We start from the raw sequence: 21,151 nt of genomic DNA, 5'->3' as shown, positions 1-21,151 counted from the left end.
GAGACATCCTGCAAAGATGCGAAGGGGTTGGAGGAGAAGAGTACAAGCCGCAGATGCTTGCGGGGGCAATAATGAAAGGATTATCAGGAGTCGGGGAAAGGGGGCGACAGTGCTTTCGGTGCGGACGGATGGGACACCTGATGGCTCAATGCCGAGCTCAGGACAAAAGTTGCCCCCCAGCACAGCCGAGAAAGGGTGTGACTTGCTTTGAATGCGGGAAGCATGGGCATTATGCGAAACAATGCCGCTCGAGGCGGAGACCCCGAACGGCGTCGGGAAACGGGTGGAGGGGCCCCGCGCGGGCCCCGAATCACGCGTTCCCCGTGTCAGCCGCGGAAGAGAGCCAGAAAAGGGTTTCTCTCATATAGGAGTACTAGAGGCTTCGGTCCCGGGAGCCACTTGGGCTGAAGTCCGATGCCTGGCCCCAGTGGAAATTCGACCAGGGGACACTGTAAACGTCCCAATACAGCCCCTCCCCTGGAGGGCCCTAGTGGTGGGGCTTCGGACAAGAGCGGCGGGGGTCGTTCATTCGTCCGAACGGGGGGAAGGGCCCGGGAAGATTCCCCTCACCAACCATCATCCGTATGGTATATACCTAGGATCGGGAATGGTCATTGCTCGCGCTACGCCCCTTGACCCCCCGCCCCCTGATCCCCCGCCCCCAGCCATTGGAATAATACAAGAAATAACCCTTGATAAACCCTGGCGGACCCTCTTAGTTGAGGGAAAGCCCCTTAAAGGGCTCCTGGACACCGGGGCCGATCGCTCCGTTATTCAGAATTGCTGCTGGGCGGCGGAGTGGCCACTCGCAAACCACTCGATGGGGGTGCAAGGCGTGGGGGGACTGCAAGCCGCGAGAGAGGCAGGGCGTTCGTTGATTTGGTCTTGCCGGGGAAGGCAAGGTGCGTTCGTCCCGCTGTGCGTTCAAAGGCTCCGTATGAATCTGTGGGGTAGAGATGTGCTGCAGGGGCTGGGAGCCCACCTTATAGATGAAGCTGATCCTTTTTGGGTGGGGCCACTGGGTTCCGGGGCTTGTCAACACCCCCACTGGTATGGCTTCCACACCCACTTGTATGGGTGGACCAGTGGCCCCTGACCAAGGACAAGCTACAGGCATTGAGGGAATTAGTTGCGCACCAATTTGCACAGGGGCACCTAGAGGAATCGTTCAGCCCCTGGAACGCCCCCGTATTCGTTATAAAAAAGAAAGCCGCAGGGAAGTGGCGCTTCCTCATGGATTTAAGAAAAATCAATGCACTCATTGTGCCAATGGGACCCCTACAACCCGGATTGCCCTCCCCTAACATGATTCCAAAAAATCACCAGATCCGGGTCATAGACATTAAGGACTGCTTTTACAGCATCCCGTTACACCCTGACGACAGGGTGAAGTTTGCTTTTACTGTCCCGAACCCGAATTTCGCGGAACCAGCACTCCGGTACCAGTGGAAGGTGCTGCCACAGGGCATGTCTTGTAGTCCCACCATATGCCAGTGCTTCGTGGGGCAGATACTCGCCCCTTTCCGCAAGGAATACCCGGGGGCGACGATCGTCCATTACATGGACGACATACTTCTGGGTATGCCAGACCAAGGACGGGTACAGACGCTCACCCGGCGGGTGGTGGCTGCCCTCGCAGCCCAGGGTTTATTCGTAGCACCTGAGAAGGTACAAGAATCAGCCCCGTACACGTACCTTGGGTTTGACGTCACCGTGACCCGGGTGACTCAAAGACCACCCCAAATTGACCCCCGAAAATATGTCACGTTAAACGATATGCAGGGTTTAGTAGGGAAGATTCAATGGATGCGCGCGAGAACGCCCATCCCCTCCGCCCTCATGCAACCCCTGTACGATCTCCTAAAAGGAGACCCCAATCTTAAATCGCACCGCGAATGGACGGAGTCCGCGAAAAGCGCACTCCGAGAAATCACACAGCGGTTGGCGGGTAGCCATACTTGTCGAGCTGAACCCCGCCTCCCCATGGAGGTCACGATATTTCGGGTAGGTAGCCTTTTTGCGGCTCTACACCAAGGAGCCGAGATTCTCGAATGGTGTTATCCTCGAAACCCCTCCCGTGTTCTCCCAAAGGAGACTGAGCTTCTCGGTCGCTTTTGCCAGAATGCCATACAGAGGGTAGTGGCGCTTTCAGCCACTTACCCTATAGTCCATGTCGGGATAGCCATGGGAGACCTTGAGGCGATAGCCAGGGACAGCTTCCTGTGGGCCATGCTCCTACAGCGGGCCACCTTTACGGAACGCTCCCCGTTGACTCTTAGCCACTTATACGAGGGATCGGACATTCTGACCCCTCGGGTGATCTCCGATACTCCGGTCGGAGGAGACAATGTCTTTACGGACGCCACCAAGGAACACCGGGCGGCAGTTTTTAATCAGACCACCGGTGCCTTGTCGGTGCTCGACACACCATACGGCTCGACTCAGCGAAATGAACTTTTCGCTATCATATGGGCAATGACTAACTACCCCCAGGCGATCAACATTATCTCGGATAGCCTGTATGCCGTTAATCTTGCCCGGCGAATCGAAACCTCCATACTTTTCGACCGGCACTCGGAGATTGGGAACATGATCTCTCGGCTTCAGGCTGCTGTAGCGGCTAGGGAATGTAAGGTATACCTCATGCACGTCCGTTCCCACACGGACGGACAAGGGCCGATCTTTGACGGCAACCGCACTGTGGATGCCAGCCTACACCCCACAGGGCCGTCACTAATGGGGCTGGATGCCGCAGCTGCGGCGCATAGGGAGTTCCATCTCCCGGCCACCTCGCTCCGCCGGCTGTATGGGGTCACTAGAGAGGAAGCCCGGTCTATTGTCAGGCGCTGTACTCGCTGTCTTCCGTTCACCCCACGGCCGGCAGGGTCGACAGGTGTGAACCCCCGGGGGCTCACGCCGAACGAGCTGTGGCAAATGGATGTCACCCATTGGGGGACCTCCACGATTCATATGACCATTGACACCTTCTCCGGATTCATGCTGGCGACACGCCAAGTTCGGAGAAGCCGCAAGACATGTGCAAAACCACTTATACCATTGCTTTGCCACTATAGGCACACCCCAGGAGATAAAGACCAATAATGGCCCCTGTTATGTCTCCAGAGCCATGCCCCTCTTTTTCTCCTCCTTTGGCATCTCCCATGTTACCGGGATACCTTACAACCCCGACGGCCAAGGTATAGTGGAAAGGGCAAACAGGACGCTGAAAACTCTCCTGCAGAAGCAGGGGGTGGGGAAGCGGGTCACGCAGTGCGCCCTAGACAAGGCAACGTACACCCATAACTTTCTATCTGTTGATCGGGAGACGGGACTCTCCCCCGTCATGCGGCAACTCTGCCACAGGTCCGCGACCGTGAAACCCCGGCGCCACCACCCGCACGCACGCACTATGGGGTGAGCGATGTGGCGTACTGTGGAGGGCGATTGGCTCGGTCCTGATCCGGTACTAATTCGGGGTCGAGGGTATGCTTGTATCTCCACAGGTGACGGCCCCGTTTGGATCTCCTCGCGACACCTCCGCCTCGTCGAGGAAGACGATGCCCAGCCGCAGGGGAAGTCCCAGCGCCCTGATTCCCCTCCTCCTCCCCCTCCTTCCCCTTCCCCTTCTTCTTCCCGGGGGCGCGGTGGGGAGGGAGGCCGGGACGCGGATTAACTGGACTGCTCTGGTAAATAGCCACCTGAAGGATGTTGAGGAGCAGAGCGGGGTTTGGAGGTGGGCCCTCCTCGCCAATGCGCCTTTGTTACGCATGGTCTCCTGGAGGGAGGACACCCCCCAACTCTCATTTCAAGGGAACGTGACCAAGCTCACGGGCCAGCACCGGGGTCAGTCCCCAGACACTGACCAGCGTGAGTTCCGTATTCGGGGCGCTATCTTGCGCAGCACTGGTCCCCCCATATGCTGGTACACCGGCAATGGGGCTTTCTCGAACCAGCCCGAGGTAACCAGATCTTGCTTGCGGTTGCTAAATTTCACTTATACGCTGGAAGTCAACATACCCCAAGGTCAGGGGCACCCCACACACCGAAACCTTACCCTGCTGGGGATCCACGGCACACTTCAGTGCACCCCCGGCGGCACAAAATCCAGCGAGGGAAACGGGGGGTATTTTGGCCCTATCCAAAATGCGATCTCGCTCCCCGGTCCTGGGAGAATGTGCGCCGAGGGTCGGAGTGGGGTTTGGATGCCTCTAACTGACTGTTCCACGGACATATTCCGCTGTATTCCCCATAGTGATAACGGTACCCTCCTGCTCTCCTGGGATGACCACATTGGGGACCACACATATACGGAGGCGGCCGCGCCCGGGCTTTATGCGCTACCGTGGGGGACACGCCACCCCGATCTCTGGAAAGCCTTTACTTCCCTACGCTCTCCCACCGCGACTGTCAGGGTCCGCTTGTGCGCCTGCCCTGACGGGGCGACGTGCCAGGATTACCCTTTCTCGGTGTATCGTATTATTTTCCGTGAGGGTCTGAACGTTTCCCTGCACTTGCAGGGCAATTGTGCCGACCATGATTATGTCTTTCAAGGGAACGCCCTTATCCCTGCCCCTTACGCGCTTATAGCCTGCCCAAGTACTGACCCCTGCTGGAACCTTACTGCCTCCCGGTCGGCTTATGGCGACTTTTCCTTGTCCACCACGGGTTCCTCACAATGCGTCCTTATGTCTCGGGTGCGACCCATGACCACGGAGGGTGCGGCAGATTACGCTGTTTGGCTGGTCCGGCGGCCCCGCTACACCCTTATACCCGTTAAGTCCGCTGACCCTTGGTTTTCCCAGGCCTCCGACCATCGATGGCACACCCTAGCGACCCGCTTGCGCGGCTTGCGCAACCGCAGGGAATTGTTTGAGGCCATGCTGGGTATCGCGAACCTCGCGTTTTCCGCCTTCCAGGAATGGCAAATCCTGAATCTGTACGATCGGACTGGTTTCCTCGCGTCTCAGCTCTCGGCCTTCATGCACTCCACCCAACTGGCGTGGGGGGTTCAGCGTCACCTGGACGCTTCCCTGCAGCAGGAGCTGATCGGCCTTGAGCATGTGATCGAGACGCTCGGCGATGAGGTTCGCCTCCTGTCCCTACGGCAGGCGGTGAAATGCGACTACCGGTATCGACATGTCTGCGTGCTTCCGCTTCGCTGCAACGCCACCAACTCTTCGTTCCCTGCATCCTGGGGTGGAGTAAAGAAACACCTGGAGGGACTTTTCCTGGCCGCCAACGTGACCGGCAAGTTACAAGAACTATGCCACCGAGCTCAACGCCCTCAACGAGCTCAACGCCCTCACGAGCTCAACGCCCAGTCGCTGCGCTTCCCCAAGGCTTGGGACGACCTAGGCCGCGGGGAGGGCGCGGTGGAGGAACTTTGGGACTGGATCAAACATGTGACGCCAGGGGGATTGGCCCCTTGGCTGGTCTCGATCCTTGCCGCCACCGGGGGTGTTTTGCTTTTGCTCATGTGCCTCCCGTGCCTCCTTCCTCTCTTTTGCTCCATTGTTGCCCGGGTGGTCCGCGAGCTTAGGGTCGAGATGCTCCCATTGCGCGGACGCCCTTAGCGGTCCCCGCCATAATGGGAGGGGGACACGTGGGGAGCGTGGGAAGGCGCCGAGACAGGGAGTATGTGCACACAAACCGTACCCAACGGCTCAAGGCCAAACAGACTCAACAACAGGAGATAAAGGGACCAGGGCAAGAAAAACAAGCTTGCACCTGCAAAGCTCGGAGGCAACCTCAAGGCCATATCCGCAGCCAGCGATGGTTGGCAACGGGTGGCTGGGGGCCAGCAAGAGCAAACGCTTCGTGATGGACAGAGCTGTTGCTAGGCTAGTGGCTGGAGGGTGGCGAGTGAGTGTGCTACATGGCCTGAGGAAACCCTGCCCCCGGGCAACGGGGGGTATAAGAGACGAACAAGACAAGGGGGGGTACACACACAGGTGCTCGCTCTCCCTCCCTCTCTCTCTCTCTCTCTCGTTCTCTCTCTCTTTATTAACTATGTAATCGCTTATAGCAAATAAACGGCAACCAAGCTTTGGACCTCTGGCTGACTCTTCCTGGTGTGAACGCGTGGCCTGCGTCCGGAGACGTCCGAAGACCCGGAGAGGGTAAGAACCCGAGAGTTGCCCCCGAAACCCCGGGGAGCAACGGTAGTGGTAGTAGATTTCTAGACTGTGAGCCCAATGTTGGGTAGGGACTGTTTCTATATGTTGCCAACTTGTACTTCCCAAGCGCTTAGTACAGTGCTCTGCACACAGTAAGCGCTCAATAAATACAATTGATTGATTGATAGTAGTAGTAGTAATATCATTATTCTGTTCATCCTGGTATGATAAAAAAATTTCTTACATATCCATTATAATTTTTTCTAGCATCTAGACCGACTCAAATTTAATTATCCAGAGACCCAGATTTCTCAGCCATTCCCATGCTTCTCCAGTATCATCATCTGATGGTAATGACAACAATAATAAACATATAAGAGGTCATGGGTTCTACCATCCCTAACGGACCTTCGCTGGGCCAGGAAGTCACCACCATCTGTACACAGACTCTGTCTTTCATGGTGATTTCATAGTGCAAGGGGCAACAGATGGCCACATAGCGGTCATATGACATCAGCATGAGGGCAACAAACTTTGAGAATGCAAAAAACAGAAAGAAGAAGACTTGGAAGATACAGGCAAGATATGAAATGGAGGTATTGCCTGCCAAGGAGTTGGCGATGGATCTGGGGATGGTGACAGAGATGAGGCAGAGGTCTATGAATCAATCAATCGTATTTATTGAGCGCTTACTATGTGCAGAGCACTGTACTAAGCGCTTGGGAAGTACAAATTGGCAACACATAGAGACAGTCCCTACCCAACAGTGGGCTCACAGTCTAAAAAGGACATGTTCCTATGAAGGACATGTTCCTGAGGAAGAAGTACATGGGGGTGTGGAGTTGATGATCCAAGGTGGTGATGGTGATAATGAGGGGATTCCCCATCAGGGCTGCCAGGTACATCCCCCAAAATAGCATGGCGTGGATGATCAATATTCCCCAGACTTTGGAAAATCCCATCAGGTAAAAACCTCCCTCTATGGTGGCACTGACCATTGCGATACTGACACTAAACTGATGGGGAGAGAGCCTGAGAAAGATATATGAAAGCAGGTGGTTGGAAATATCAAAAAGACTTCCATGAAACCCAATTCTCCCAGATGTAGATTTGATATAAACCTTATGAAGTATGCGGACTAGGCCAACATGAAATCCTTGTCTGCAAGGCCTTAAACCCCAGTATGAGGGAACACCTGTTGAAGGTGGAAGATGGTGGGTGCCAAGCAAATCAGAGGAAACATTTCCCCTCACAGCAGGTAGTGAGAATTATGGAATTTCTTAGCTTAAGAAGTGCCGGTTGAAAAACATCATGTGTTCAAGAAGGACCTGTATCCATTTATGAGCAAGAGGTCCATAATGGATTACTAGCTGGGGAAATTTACACGTTAGGTCACACAGGCCTAAACATATAACCTCAGCACTTAGTACACTGTCTGGCACATAATAAGTGCTTAATAAATACCATTAACAAACCAAATCATTAACATGGGTATCAAGGAGGGCAACCACCACATTGTTCCTTAAAATATCCCGTTGCACCTGTTCGAAATAAAATACTGGCTCAGATGGACCACTGGTCTGACCCAGTAATGCCACTGTTGATGCATTGATATGAGTGGGGTGGGGTATCAGGTTCATTGGTTGTGATGGGCAAAAGTATCCACGAGAAAATGGGGATATGTATCCGTGTGTGTGTGTGTGTGTGTGTGTGTGTGTGTGTGTGCTTGCTTCCAATGCCCTTGCTCCATGTCATCTCTCAAAGGGAAAGTCACACAGCCTCCCCCCACCCCAGGAAAGTTTACACTAGCCCAGAAATATAACCAATATCAGAAAAAGAAAAGCTAGATGATGAGCACCAACAGTTATTCTCTTAGCAATACTAAAACACTTCTGGAAACTTCATCAGGTGTTGAAAGCCAGGAGGAGCCCAGAGGTAGGTTGTTCTGGAGGGAGAAGACGCTCACTAATGAGCTGAATTCTCTCATCTCTCTGTTAGAACCAACCCGAGATGCAGCTGAGCTCACGAAGAGCCTCTCAGCCATTTCTGGAAGTTTGTTTTCCCTGCAAGTGGCACATGATGGTGACTGCTAAATTCAGAAAACGTTGTGCAGCAAAGACTCTGCAATGGTTATCCAGTAGAACAACTGTGGGAAATCCTGAGTACTTCACCTGTACTTACACTCTTCCTCTATTAATCAATCAATCGTATTTATTGAGCGCTTACTATATGCAGAGCACTGTACTAAGCGCTTGGGAAGTACAAATTGGCAACACATAGAGACAGTCCCTACCCAACAGTGGGCTCACAGTCTAAAAGTACAATTAATAATTGTACTACTTGTTAAGAGCTTACTATGTGTCAAGCACTGTACTAAATATTTGGGTAGATACAAGATGATCAAGTCTGGGACTGACAATCTAAGAGGGAGGGAGAATGGGTATTTAATCTTAATCCCCTATTATAAATGAGAAAACTGAGGTACAGAGAAGTTTAAGTGATTTGCCCATTGTCACACAACAGGCAAGTGGAAGAGATGGAATTAAAATCTAGATCTTCTGACTCCCAAGCCAGTTCTCTTTGCACCAAGTTTCACTGTTTCTCCACATTATAATTCGGGCAGTTTGTGGTTAACCATATTCTCAGTTAGCCAGTTCTGAAGGACTCTCAGTAGATTTTCTTTTTTAATTGTATTCATTGAGCACCTATTAAGTGTCAAGCACTGTTCTAAGCACTGGGGTAGATTCAAATCATTCAGGTCAGACACAGTCCCTGTGCCACATGAGGCTCACAGTCTAAGTAGGAGGGAGAACATGTGTTAAAACATTATTTTACTGTTGAGGAAACTGAAGCACAGAGAAATTAAGTGACTTTCCCGCGGTCACATGGCAGGCAATTGGTGGAGCTGAGATTTGGACCCAGGTCTTCTAACTCCCACGCCCATGCTCTCGCTATTAGGCCACATTTCTTCCCAGATTTTGTCAGCAAGAGACAGCAGTCAGATGCTACAATTCTCAATCAGATTTTGGCAATTCTTTTATAAGATAATGAGGGTGAAATAGTCTGCCATTTGACCTCGAACAACGCACTGATCCTGTCCAGGCCTCAGTTTCCTCCTCTGTAAACTGGGGATAAAGTATCAACACGTCCTCTCTTTTCTACTATCTGATTCCTTGTATATTTGTTCTAGGGCTTGGTATGGATTGTTTACTAAAGCCAAATTCTCCCAGTTCTCCTGATTCACACATTATCTGTGGCTTCACCTTGGTCTCCCTGATATAACTGTTTCTTCTAGGGTGGAAACCCATTGTGGGCAGGGAACGTGTCTACCAACTATGTCATATTGTACTTTCCCAAGCACTTGGTACAGTGCTCTGCACACAGTAAGCACTCACTATATATGATTTATTGTTTGATCGATTCAGTCTAGTTTGGACCAGGCCCAGTCTGATGCCAAAGGTGTCTGGATATTTGAGAATGAAATAACTCATGGACAAGTGTTGCACCCCCACTGGAGATGGAAGTCAGCAGCGGTTTGAGACTTTGATTCTGCTGCTGTTTTGCTTCAAAACGAAGAAAGGAAATCCCTTTTCTCCTTGCTCCACTCATTTATTTATTTTAATGTCTGTCTGCTCTTCTAGACTAAGTTCCTACTGATCACTTAGGATCAACTGTAAGCTTTTACTGATCAGTGATCACGTTTACCAACTGTACTGTGTTCTACTTTCCCTAGGGATTAGTACAGTAGTAGCACCCAATAAGTACAACTGACTGGTTGATTATCGTATGGTACTTATCTGTTTCCATCTGCCATGATTTCCTCCTTCCAACATGCCTGCATACTCTTTGTATCATTGTCTTCTAGCCCCTCTTCCTGCTAAGAAACTCACCATTGGATTCTATAACTTTTCTCCCTCCTACCTAGACTATGAGCCCCATGTGGGACATGGACTGTGTCCGACCTTATTTGACTTGTATCTACCCTAATTCTTGACATGTAGTGGGAATATAACAAATGCCATTTTTTCTGGAAAAGGAGCTATGGGGGAAAACTTTTTAAGGATTGGGGGAGGGCGGGTGATGCTAGGGACCAGGAAAAGAGAGTTTCCTGATAACCAGGCAGAAGGATAAAAGAGGGTTGACAAATTCATTTTACTTCTGATGAAGTCAAATCCAGCTTTCAAATAAAGGACTATCTGACTCACCATAAATCCCATCAGTCAAATGTATTTGTTAAATGCTTACTGTGTGCAGAGCACTGTACTAAGAGCTTGAGAGAATATAATGCAATAGATTTGATAGATGCAATCTCTGCCCTCAAGGGGCTTAAAGTTGAGGGGATATTCATGTAACTGTGCATCTTGTCCAAAATTGAGGACACAGTTCTTGTCACTTTGGTAAAATAGGACACCCAATAGGGAACCAGTTGCCAATTCGTAACATTTTTACATGGGAAAAGTGATTCTGACTTACGTTTAGAGTTAAGGCATAATTTTTCAAGATTGGGTAGTGTGGCCAGGCTAAAGACTGCTTGTTGATCCATTTGGTGTAGAAAACCCATGGTGTCTCTTGATAGCAAAGGATATGCAATCCCATTCTGTGTGATGGTATGAGACACAGAGGTTGGAAATGCAGATGCCAGGACACACACACACACACACACACACACACACACACACACACACACACACACACACACCCCTTCACCACCACCCAGTTCTAGTGGATGACATATTTTTCCTCCCTGGCTCCTATGAACTCTGTCTTGCAGGCACCCTTTAAGCATTCTTAATTCAGGTTTTACATGCAGGAGAATGCCATGAATCTTCCAGTAAGTACAACGGAATAGAGATCCAGGAGGCTTACAAGGATGCTAATAAACTGAAGGATGGAACCCAGGTGATCGGCTTCCCACCCTTCCTTCTAGCGGATTGCAGATTTAAAGAATTTGGATTCATGCTTTCGTGCCTATTTAGGAAGCAGAGAGAAAATGTTGTCGAGTGGACAAGCCTTGGGCTATGGAGTCAGGGGACCGGGAATTTAGTTCTGGCTCTGCCTCTGGCCTTCTGAGTGACTTTGGGTCAGAAACTTCACTTCTCCGTGACTCAGTTTCTTCAACTGTAAAATGGAAATTCAATACCTGTTCTCCCTCTTCCTTAGACTGTGAACCACTTGTGAGACAGGGACTGTGTCCAACCTGATTATTCATTATCTACTCAAGCTCTTAATACAGTGTTTGGCACATAGCAAACAATTAAAATATAATGAAAATAATAATAGTATATGGAGGTTCACCTCACATTGAAGGAATATCAAGATTCAGAACCTGAACCCTTGACTTTTCGCTCTGCCCCAAAGTCACCTGCAGAACCGCTGTCATCATCCTACTCACTTAGGCACCAGCTGGCTTCGGACTCACTGTTCTCAAAATCCTGGGGTTGATCATTCCAGGTCCTGGGGACCCAATCGGAATCCAAGGAGGATTTATAGCCAAATGGGAGGGAGGAGGCTAATTCTGTCCTCTCTGATCTCCATACCCTGTTCCTAAGGGACAAGAAGAAGACCAAGAAGGGAAATTCTGTTATTTTCCTTGGGACAAATTCCGCCAGAGAACCATCATGTCTTTTCTAGAAGACATGCTTCTAGAGAAGCAGAATGGCTCAGTGGAAAGAGCATGGGCTTGGGAGTCAGAGTCATGGGTTCTAATCCCAGCTGCACCACTTGTCAGCTGTGTGACTTTGGGGAAGTCACTTAACTTCTCTGTATCTCATTTCCCTCATCTGTAAAATGGGGATTAAGACCTGATTACCTTGTCTCCCCCTCAGTGTTTAGAACAGTGCTTGGCACATAGTAAACGCTTAACAAATACCATCATTGTTGTTATTGTTGTTCTCTCTCCCTCTCTTCTTCTCCCTCCCGCTCTCTTCCTCTCTCTATCTCTATCTCCCCAAGTTCTCTTTCTATTTCTATCTCTTAGGTTGTGTCCTTACAGTCAACACATGGAATTCAGAGATGGGCACCCCTGGTGTCTCAATTAACCAATCAATGACATTTATTGAGCCTTGTTATCTGTAGAGTAATAGTAGTAGTAGTAGTAGAGAAGTAGAGAGTAGTAGTAGAGAGTAGAGAGTAGTAGAGAAGCAGCATGGCTCAGTGGAAAGAGCACGGGCTTTGGAGTAAGAGGTCATGGATTCAAATCCCAGCCCCACCAATTGTCAGCTATGTGACTTTGGGAAAGTCACTTAACTTCTTAGTGTCAGTTACCTAATCTGTAAAATGGGGATTATACTGTGAGCCCCCGGTGGGACAACCTGATCACCTTGTAACCTCCCCAGCGCTTATAACAGTGCTTTGCACATAGTAAGTGCTTAGTAAATACCTCATCATCATTATTATTATTATTACTACTACTACTACTACTAGCAGTACTAGTACTAGCACTACTACTACTACTACTACTACTAGTAGTAGTAGTAGTAGTAGTAGTAGTAGTAGTAGTAAGTATTAAGTGCTTACTGTATGCAAAGAACTACACTGAGTACTGGGAAAGAATCCTTGGGTGAATATTAAACAGGGTCCCTGGTCCTCAAGGGGTTCACAATATAAGAATGAGGGGGGAAAGGGGATGGCAATGGGTACAAAGCAATGTACTAAGCTCTAGGTGGAGTACAATAGAGTAGGTGTTCCACACAGCCTCCTCTTTATCCAAGGAAATCGATGTTAAAAATGATTCCCCCAGTAAAATGTAAGACATAGGATGATACCAAAATTCATCCTTTCTACTGATGGAGTCACTTTTTATTCTAAGCCTTTTCCCATCATACTTTCCAACCTAATTTTCTCATTCCTACATCATAATGAGTGCATCTTTAACCATTTACCTCTCTACCCATCATCTATGTATCTATCTTTACTATCAGTAACTAAAGAAAGAGCGAGGAAGCGAGACAGAGATAGACAGATCAATAGCTGAAAGGATAGGTTTATAGATACATAGATTGATAAATCAGTAATGGATGGGTGGATAGATTGAATCATAAATGGATAGGTCAATAGTTGGATGGACAGATAGAGAGATGGATAAAGAGAAAGGAGGAAAGAAGGAGAGAAAGAATGAAAGATAGTAAAAAAGAAAAAAGATAGATAAAGTGTCTGCGAACGATCTTGTGTTGTACTCTCACAAGCACTTAGTACAGTGCTTTGCACATTGTAAGCAATCAATAAATGCCATTGATGATGATGAAAGAGAGAGAGAGAGAGAGAGAGAGAGAGAGAAAGAGAGAGAGAGAGAGAGAGAGAGAAAGAGAGAGAGAGAGAGAGAGAGAGAGAGAGAGAGAGAGAGAGAGTCAACGTGGTCTAGTATACTGAGCATGAGTCCAGTATTCGTGGGACCAAGGCTGTAGATTCAGGTCTACACCTATGACCTGGGAAAAGCCATTTCAGTTCCCTGGGCCTCAGCTTCCTCATCTGTAAAATGGGAATTCGATACCTGTTCTCCTTCACTCATAGAATGCGAGTCCCACGTGGGACATGTCTGATCTGATTATCTCGGTTCTACCCCAGAACTCTACTCTTCAATCTGGTCAGGCTAGGGTAGCCAATGACAGTACTCAAAACCACCAGACATCATCATCATCATCATCATCAATCGTATTTATTAAGGGCTTACTGTGTGCAGAGCACTGTACTAAGCGCTTGGGAAGTACAAATTGGCAACATATAGAGACAGTCCCTACCCAACAGTGGGCTCACAGTCTAAAAGGGGGAGACAGAGAACAAAATCAAACATAGTAACAGAATAAAATAAATAGAATAGAATAGATATGTACAAGTAAAATAAATAAATAAATAAATAAATAGAGTAATAAATATGCACAAACATATATACATATATACAGGTGCTGTGGGGAAGGGAAGAAGGTAAGATGGGGGGATGGAGAGGGGGGCGAGGGGGAGAGGAAGGAAGGGGCTTAGTCTGGGAAGGCCTCCTGGAGGAGGTGAGCTCTCAGTAGGGCCTTGAAGGGAGGAAGAGAACTAGCTTGGTGAATGGGCAGAGGGAGGGCATTCCAGGCCCGGGGGATGACGTGGGCGGGGGGTCGATGGCGGGACAGTCGAGAACGAGGTACGGTGAGGAGATCAGTGGCGGAGGAGCGGAGGGTGCGGGCTGGGCTGTAGAAGGACAGAAGGGAGGTGAGGTAGGAGGGGGCGAGGTGATGGAGAACCTTGAAGCCCAGCGTGAGGAGTTTCTGCCTGATGCGCAGATCCATTAGGCCATGTGTGTGTTACAAAGTATGGGGTGATGATAATGTGTCTTTGGGCTCAGAAAAGCTGCATCTGAAAAAAAAAAACAGCTTTAGCACATACCCATATGCATAGCCTCAGATACCAGGAGTTCTGTAAGACAAGTTTTCCTTAAAACAAGGATCAGCCAGAGTACATCTTCTGAACACTAATGGGTAGTGAGACGGGAAACTGTTCAGAATAATAATTAAAAGACATTTATTGAGCATCTATTGGGCACCCTCTCCAGTCTATACTTCACTCAACTTCCCAGATCATTTTTCTAAAAAATCTCTCTGTGCATGTCTCTCCATTCCTTCAAAACCTCCATCTCTGCATCAAACAGAAGCAACTCACCGTGAGCTTTAAGGCACTTAAGCACTTCCCTCCCTCCTACATAACTTTGCATTTCTCCCACTATAACCCAATCTGCACATTTCACTCTTCTAGTTCCAACCTAATTAAAATGCCCTAATCTCCTCTCTCTCACTGTCAACCCCTTGCTGACATCCACACTCTTGCCTGGAACCCCCTCCTCATTCATGTTTGACATGCCCTGCACACAGTATCCAATCACATTAAATATGATTGAACGAATGAATGCCACCACTTTCCTCATCTTCAAAACCCTACCAAAATCATATCTCCTCCAGGAAGCCTTTCCTGAATAACCTCTGTTCTTCCCAACTTGTTTTCCCTTCCTTCTGTGTTGCCTACAATTTTTTAAAGTATTTGTTAAATGTGTCGAACACTGTTCTAAGTGATGGGATAGATTCAAATCAATTTGGTTGGACATAGTCCCTGTCACACATGGGGCAAACAGTCTAAATAGGAGAGAGAACAGGTATTGAACCCTCATTTCACAGTTGAGGAAACTGAGGTATTGAGAAGGTAAATAACTTGCTCAAGGTCACACAGCAAATAAATGGCAGAGCTAGAATTAGAGCCCGGGTTCTCTCACTTCCAAGCCCAGGCTCTTTCCACTTGGACATGCTGCTTCCCATACACTGGGGTTCTCTTCGACGGCAGAGACTGTGTCTGCCACCTCTCTTCTACTGCACTTTCCCAAATACTTAGTTCTGTGTAATGCACAGAGTTAAATACTCAGTAAGAACCATTGATTGATTGATTGAGTGCAGTACATTGGACAAAGAACATGAGAAAATACAATGGAAAGGAAGAACACACCCACTGCCCACCATGGGCTTAAATTTTAATGGGATGAGCTTAAGGTTAGAGTTATGTGGTGGGACATATTTGGATCAAGATCTCTAAATTAATCAATCAGTCTATGAATCAATGATATTTATTTAGTGTTTGCTGTGCACAGAGCACTGTACAAAGCATTTAGAAGAGTACAATAGAATAGAATTGACAGACACAATCCCTCCCCTCAAGGAGCATGCAGACTCGAGGAGAAGGCAGACAATAAAATAAATTAGTTAGGGTAATGGGTGATATAAGTGTATGTACATAAGTAATGTAGTGTGTGAGGTGGGGTAATATCAAATGTTTAAGGGATATAGATCCACGTGATTAGGTGTCACAGAATGGGGAGTGAATTGGGGAAATGATGTCTTAGTCAGTGAAGCCTGTCTTGGAGGAGATTTGATTTTACTAGGGCTTCCAATGTGTGGAGAATGGCGGTCTGCCGGTTATGAAGTGGGAGGGAGTTCCAGGTCAGAAGGGGACGTGGGCAAGGGGTAGGCAATCATACAGGTGAGACTGATGGTAGATTGGCATTGGAGGAGCAAATTGTACAGAGTAGGGTGTAGTAGGAAATCAGTGAGGTAAATAAAGGTTGGGAGGAATGAGCTGATTGAGAGGTTTAATGCCGATGACAGGGAGTTCTGTTCGATGCAGAGATGGGTGGAGGATCCTTAGGAGTGAGGAGACAAGAAACGAATGATTTATTAGAAAAAATGACCCAGGAAGCAGAGCAAAGTATTGGCTGGAGAGGAGAGAGACAGGAGGCAAGGAGGCAAGCGAGGAGCCTGATCCAGTACTCAAGGCAGGACAGGATAAGTGCATTGATCAGTGTGGCAGCAGTTTGGATGGACAGGAAAGGGCGGATATTAGAGATGTGAAGATGGAACCTACAGGACTTGGTAACAGATTGGATACGTGGGTTGAATGAGAGAGGTGAGTCAAAGATAATGCCAAGTTTATGGGCCTGTGAGACCGGGAGGATAACGATGTTAGGAAAGACAGGGGGAAGGACAGAGTTTGGGTGGGAAGATGAGTAGTTTTGTAATGGCCATGTTATATTTGAAGACTTGGCCGGACAACCAAATCAAGATATCCTGAAGACAGGGAGAAATGTGAGGCTGCAGGGAAGAGAGAGAGATCAGGGCTGGAGAGGTAGTTTTGAGAATCATCCACGTAGAATTCCTACTTGAAGTGGTGGAAGTGAATGAGTTCTCTGGGGGCGTGGTCATAGATGGGTAGTAGAAGGCACTTCTGACCACCTTCAGAGTGAGAATTTCTTCCTGAGATATAATGGTGTCTTTCGCTTCAGAAAACACATATTTCTTCTTGTTCTGCCCTTCTGCCTGCAAGTCTACCCTTCAAACATTTGTCCTCTTCCACTGGGCATCCTTCTCTTCCCAAGATGTAACAGTTTCATTGACTTCAACTTTTCCACTTACATACTATTTGCCAAATCCTAATAATAACAATAATGGTGATGGGAAGCAGCATGCCATTCTGCATAAAGAATAGGCCTGGGAACCAGAGGACCATGGTTGTATCCCCACTCCACATGTGCCTGCTTTTAGATGTTGGGCAAGTTACATAACCATTCTGTGCCTCAGTTCCTCAACAGCAAAGTGGGGATTCGATCCTTGTTGTCCCCCTGCTTAGACTCTATCTGGCCTGGTTAACTTGTATCTACCTAGCGCATAGAACAGTGCTTGACACATAGTAAGCACTTAAAAAATACCATTAAAAATATGATGGCATTTATTAAGCCAAACAAAAACTTTACTTATGCCAAACAAGACAATTAGAGTAGATACAATCCCTGTCCTACATGGGTCTCACAGGGGGTGAGGGAGGAAGAAAGAATGTTTTATCCCCAGTTTCTCGGGAAGAAAACTGAGACACAAAGGGATTAAAAGGACTTTCCTGAGGACACACGGCAAACACGTGGCAGAGCCAGGACCAGAACGTGAAATTCCTGATACCAGTCCCTCATCTTTTCCTCTAGGTAAAGCACCATCTCAGACTGTAGGTTCTTTCTAACCCTTTTCCAAGCTCACCACTTCTCTTTACAATTATGGAGACCAGAATCTGATACTGAATTCTGCGAAGGGCTGGATTAGTATTCACTGTCAAATAGGCTGACGTGGCATTGCTCACCGGTTTATTGAAGTACCTTGTTATTCTCAATGCTGCACTGGGCATTATTCCTCATATGAGGATTAGGTAATAGTAATAGTAGTAGTCTTTGTCATCACAGTAGTCATATTCATAGCAGTGATAGTAGTAATAATAGTGAAGAATCAGGTTAAGAATCAGGCTAGGCTGGGGGGAGGGGTTGCCTAGATACTGAGTAGCTCCCAAACTTAGCTGCCTCAACTATAGTATCTCTCCAGTCCAACGGTACTGAAAGATCTCCCTTCCCTCCAGGGCACATCGTAAGGGTCCAAGTAGAAATGTACCCCAAATCAATTCCATGTTCTCAGGCACCTCCAGGTTCATTTTCCCGCCCGAACACCTTCTTCAGAGCCCCTTTCACATCTTTATTCCTCAGGGAGTAGATGAGGGGATTGGCACATGGGGTGATGATGGTGTAGAAGAGCGTGAGAAACTTTCCCTGGTCCTGAGAAGCACTGTCAGCCGGCTGCAGGTACACGTAGATGATGGTGCCATAGAAGAGACTGACGACAGTGAGGTGAGAGCCACAGGTGTTGAAAGCCTTCTGCCTCCCAACCGCTGACTTGATCCTCAGCACAGCCCGAGCGATGAAGATGTAGGAGGCCAGAATTAACATCAGTGGGGCAAGGATGATTAAGATGCCCAGTGCAAAGGCCACGGCTTCAGTCAACAAGGTGTCAACACAGGCCAGACTAATCAGAGCGGGCATCTCACACAGGAAGTGGTCCACTCGGTGGCGGCCACAACGGGAAAGGAGCAGGGTCTGAGGGGACATGACCAGAGAGTTTCCCAACCCACTCAACCAGGCCAGGGAGGCCAGCTGGCCACAGAGTCGTGGGGACATTATGACACTGTAATGGAGAGGTTGGCAGATGGCAGCATAGCGGTCATAAGACATGACCGCCAATAGGACGCATTCCACACCCCCGAAGGCTAGGACAAAGTAGAGTTGGATGGCACAGCCCAGGTATGAGATGGTCTTGTCTGCCCCCCACAGGTTGTACAGCATCTGGGGGATGGAGCTGGTGGTGTAGCAGAGGTCCAGGAAGGAGAGGTTGGTGAGGAAGAAGTACATGGGGGTGTGGAGTCGAGGGTCCAGGGACGACAGGAGGATGATGGTCATGTTGCCAAATAGGGTGAGGAGGTAGAAGATTAAGACGACCCCAAACAGTACTATCTCCAGTCTGGGCCGGTCAGAGAAGCCCACCAAGATGAACCCTGCCAACGAGCTATCAGTGACATTTGCCATCTCCTGCGGAGACACAGGAGCATCATTTAAGCAGTTCCCAGCCGGATGAATGTATGACCCATTTATCTGGCCTAGTTCTCAAAGATGAGAGGACATTCCCGAGTGTTTAGTACAGTGCTCTGCACACAGTAAGCGCTCAATAAATAAGATTGAATGAATGAATGAATAAATACAACTGACTGAATTAATGAATGAATAAGCAGTCACTGTAATTCTCTGACTCATGAAATGTCTAAGAGGTTTAAACTAAATAGTCGCCAGCCTAGCAAAAATAGGGTGGAGCCATGGAAGAGGGAGGTGGGACATCTCGGTGAGCCTTGTTACGGCCCCTCTGTCTGAGAGGAAGAGGAGGAGGTGGAGGAGCAGATGCAGTGTTAGCAGTGGTGGCAGCAGCTCTCTGAGTCCAGCCAGGAGAAGAATTTCCTTCCCCAGCCCGTCCCTGTGCCTCTAGCCCTGATAAATTCTTCTACTCTGGGCCAAACATGGAGAGCCACTGCCACTACCGCCACTGACACCACCACACCAATGCAAGCATCATACTTGATCTTTCAGAAACATTCTCTCTGCCAGTCTCTTGGTCACTGTGGGCCACTGTGATTTCACTGTGTGACTAGATTGACAGATCATTCAATCAATCAAAGACTCTCCCCTCTCCCCTCCCCGGGGACAAAGGCCCTTGTTATCACCAAGTTACATTAACGACAACCTCATTTGCACCTACTCATCCTTCCCATGCTATTTGGCTGTTCACTCCTCTCCCCAGGTATCTCTGCTCCCTAACCCCCCTTAACAGGTCCACCCTACTCCAGCACATAATAGTTTGTATCTGCTCTCTGTGATATCATTAGCTGCCTATTTTATTATTGCCATAGCCTGTTAATCGTTAACTACCCTCTGTGATGCCATCGCCTATTTATACAATTGCTACTGTTTTATCGCTTCTTCGTCTCAATTGTTAACCTCCCGCTGTACTGCCATTTGCCCTGCTGACCTCACCATGAACTATCAATTCCCTTGCTCCCAGCTGCCATTCCCATTCCTCACCTTCCCCTTCCCCTCTCCCACCCATCTTTTTCCTTCCCTCTCCCCCGCCACCACCACTCCCCCTCACCCCCTACCCAGAACTCCTCCCTCCCATCCCCCTCCCTCCCCTCCTCCCCCCCACCCCATCCCACCCCATCCCAGTTCTCCTTACCCACCGCCACCCCTCTCCCCCACTCTCCCCGCCTAGGCCCCCGTCAACTCATCTCAATCCAAACCCTCCCCACCCTTCGCACCCTTCCCCCTCCCTCCCCTCCCTCGACAGCTGCTGCCAATTGTGGCCTCTGGAACCCCCGCTCCGTTATAAGTAAGCTCCCTTTCATCCTGGACCTATTCCTTTCCAGGTCTCAACACCTCCTCGCCCTAACTGCAACATGGCTGTCTCCGGACGACACGGTCTCTTCTGCTGTTCTCTCCACTGGAGGCCTCTTCTTCTCCCACTCCCCCAGACTCACCAGAAAAGGAGGTGCCGGTTTCCTTCTCGCCCCACATTATGGCGTTCGCACTATCCCTCCTCCCCTTTCCCTTTCCTTCCCTTCCTTTAAAGCCCACATTATTCGCCTCTATCACCCCCTCCAGATTCTTGTAGCCGTCATCTACCGCCCTGCCCCCCCGGCCCCACCTCCTACTTCTTTAACAATTTTGACCCCTTCCTCACCTTCCTTCTCTCCTTTTCCATGCCCACTTTGATACTCGGAGAATTCAAAATCCACATGGATATGCCTGGTGACTCCTCTACCGCCCGCCTTCTACCTCTGCTTGATGCTGCCAACATTTTACTCCACCCCACCTCTCCCACTCACCAACTTGGTCACACCCTCGACCTCATCATCTCCTACCGCTGCACTGTCTCCACCCCCACCAACTCTGAAATCCCTCCCTGATCGTAATCTTCTCACCTGCCTCCTAACTCACACTCCTTTCCCCTGTAAATCCATATTACTCCTTCACAGAGATCTCTGCTCTCTTGACCCCATCCATCTTTCTGAGCGCCACACACCCCACCTCGCCTCCCTTCCCTCTCTACCCAATCTTGATGATCAGATTACTGCTCTCAACTCTACCCTTTCTATTCAGCTAGAGTCGC

The 21,151-nt window shown here is 49.0% G+C and overlaps 1 protein-coding gene across 1 annotated transcript; it reads right to left on the bottom strand.

The window, feature by feature from the left end:
- Window positions 1-770: 770 nt before the first annotated feature.
- Window positions 771-19,023, bottom strand: LOC119941618 (putative olfactory receptor 2W6). Its single transcript, XM_038762164.1, has 5 exons — window positions 18,087-19,023; window positions 11,654-11,660; window positions 11,509-11,570; window positions 6,525-6,680; window positions 771-844 (listed from the first exon to the last, which is right to left on the bottom strand). Exons 1-5 carry the CDS (start codon window positions 19,021-19,023, stop codon window positions 771-773), a joined length of 1,236 nt encoding a protein of 411 aa, XP_038618092.1.
- Between the last annotated feature and the right edge of the window lie 2,128 nt (window positions 19,024-21,151).

Source organism: Tachyglossus aculeatus, chromosome 2 (genome assembly GCF_015852505.1).
Source record: "Tachyglossus aculeatus isolate mTacAcu1 chromosome 2, mTacAcu1.pri, whole genome shotgun sequence".
Lineage (NCBI taxonomy): Eukaryota > Metazoa > Chordata > Mammalia > Monotremata > Tachyglossidae > Tachyglossus > Tachyglossus aculeatus.
This window is presented reverse-complemented; position numbering and strand designations above follow the sequence as displayed.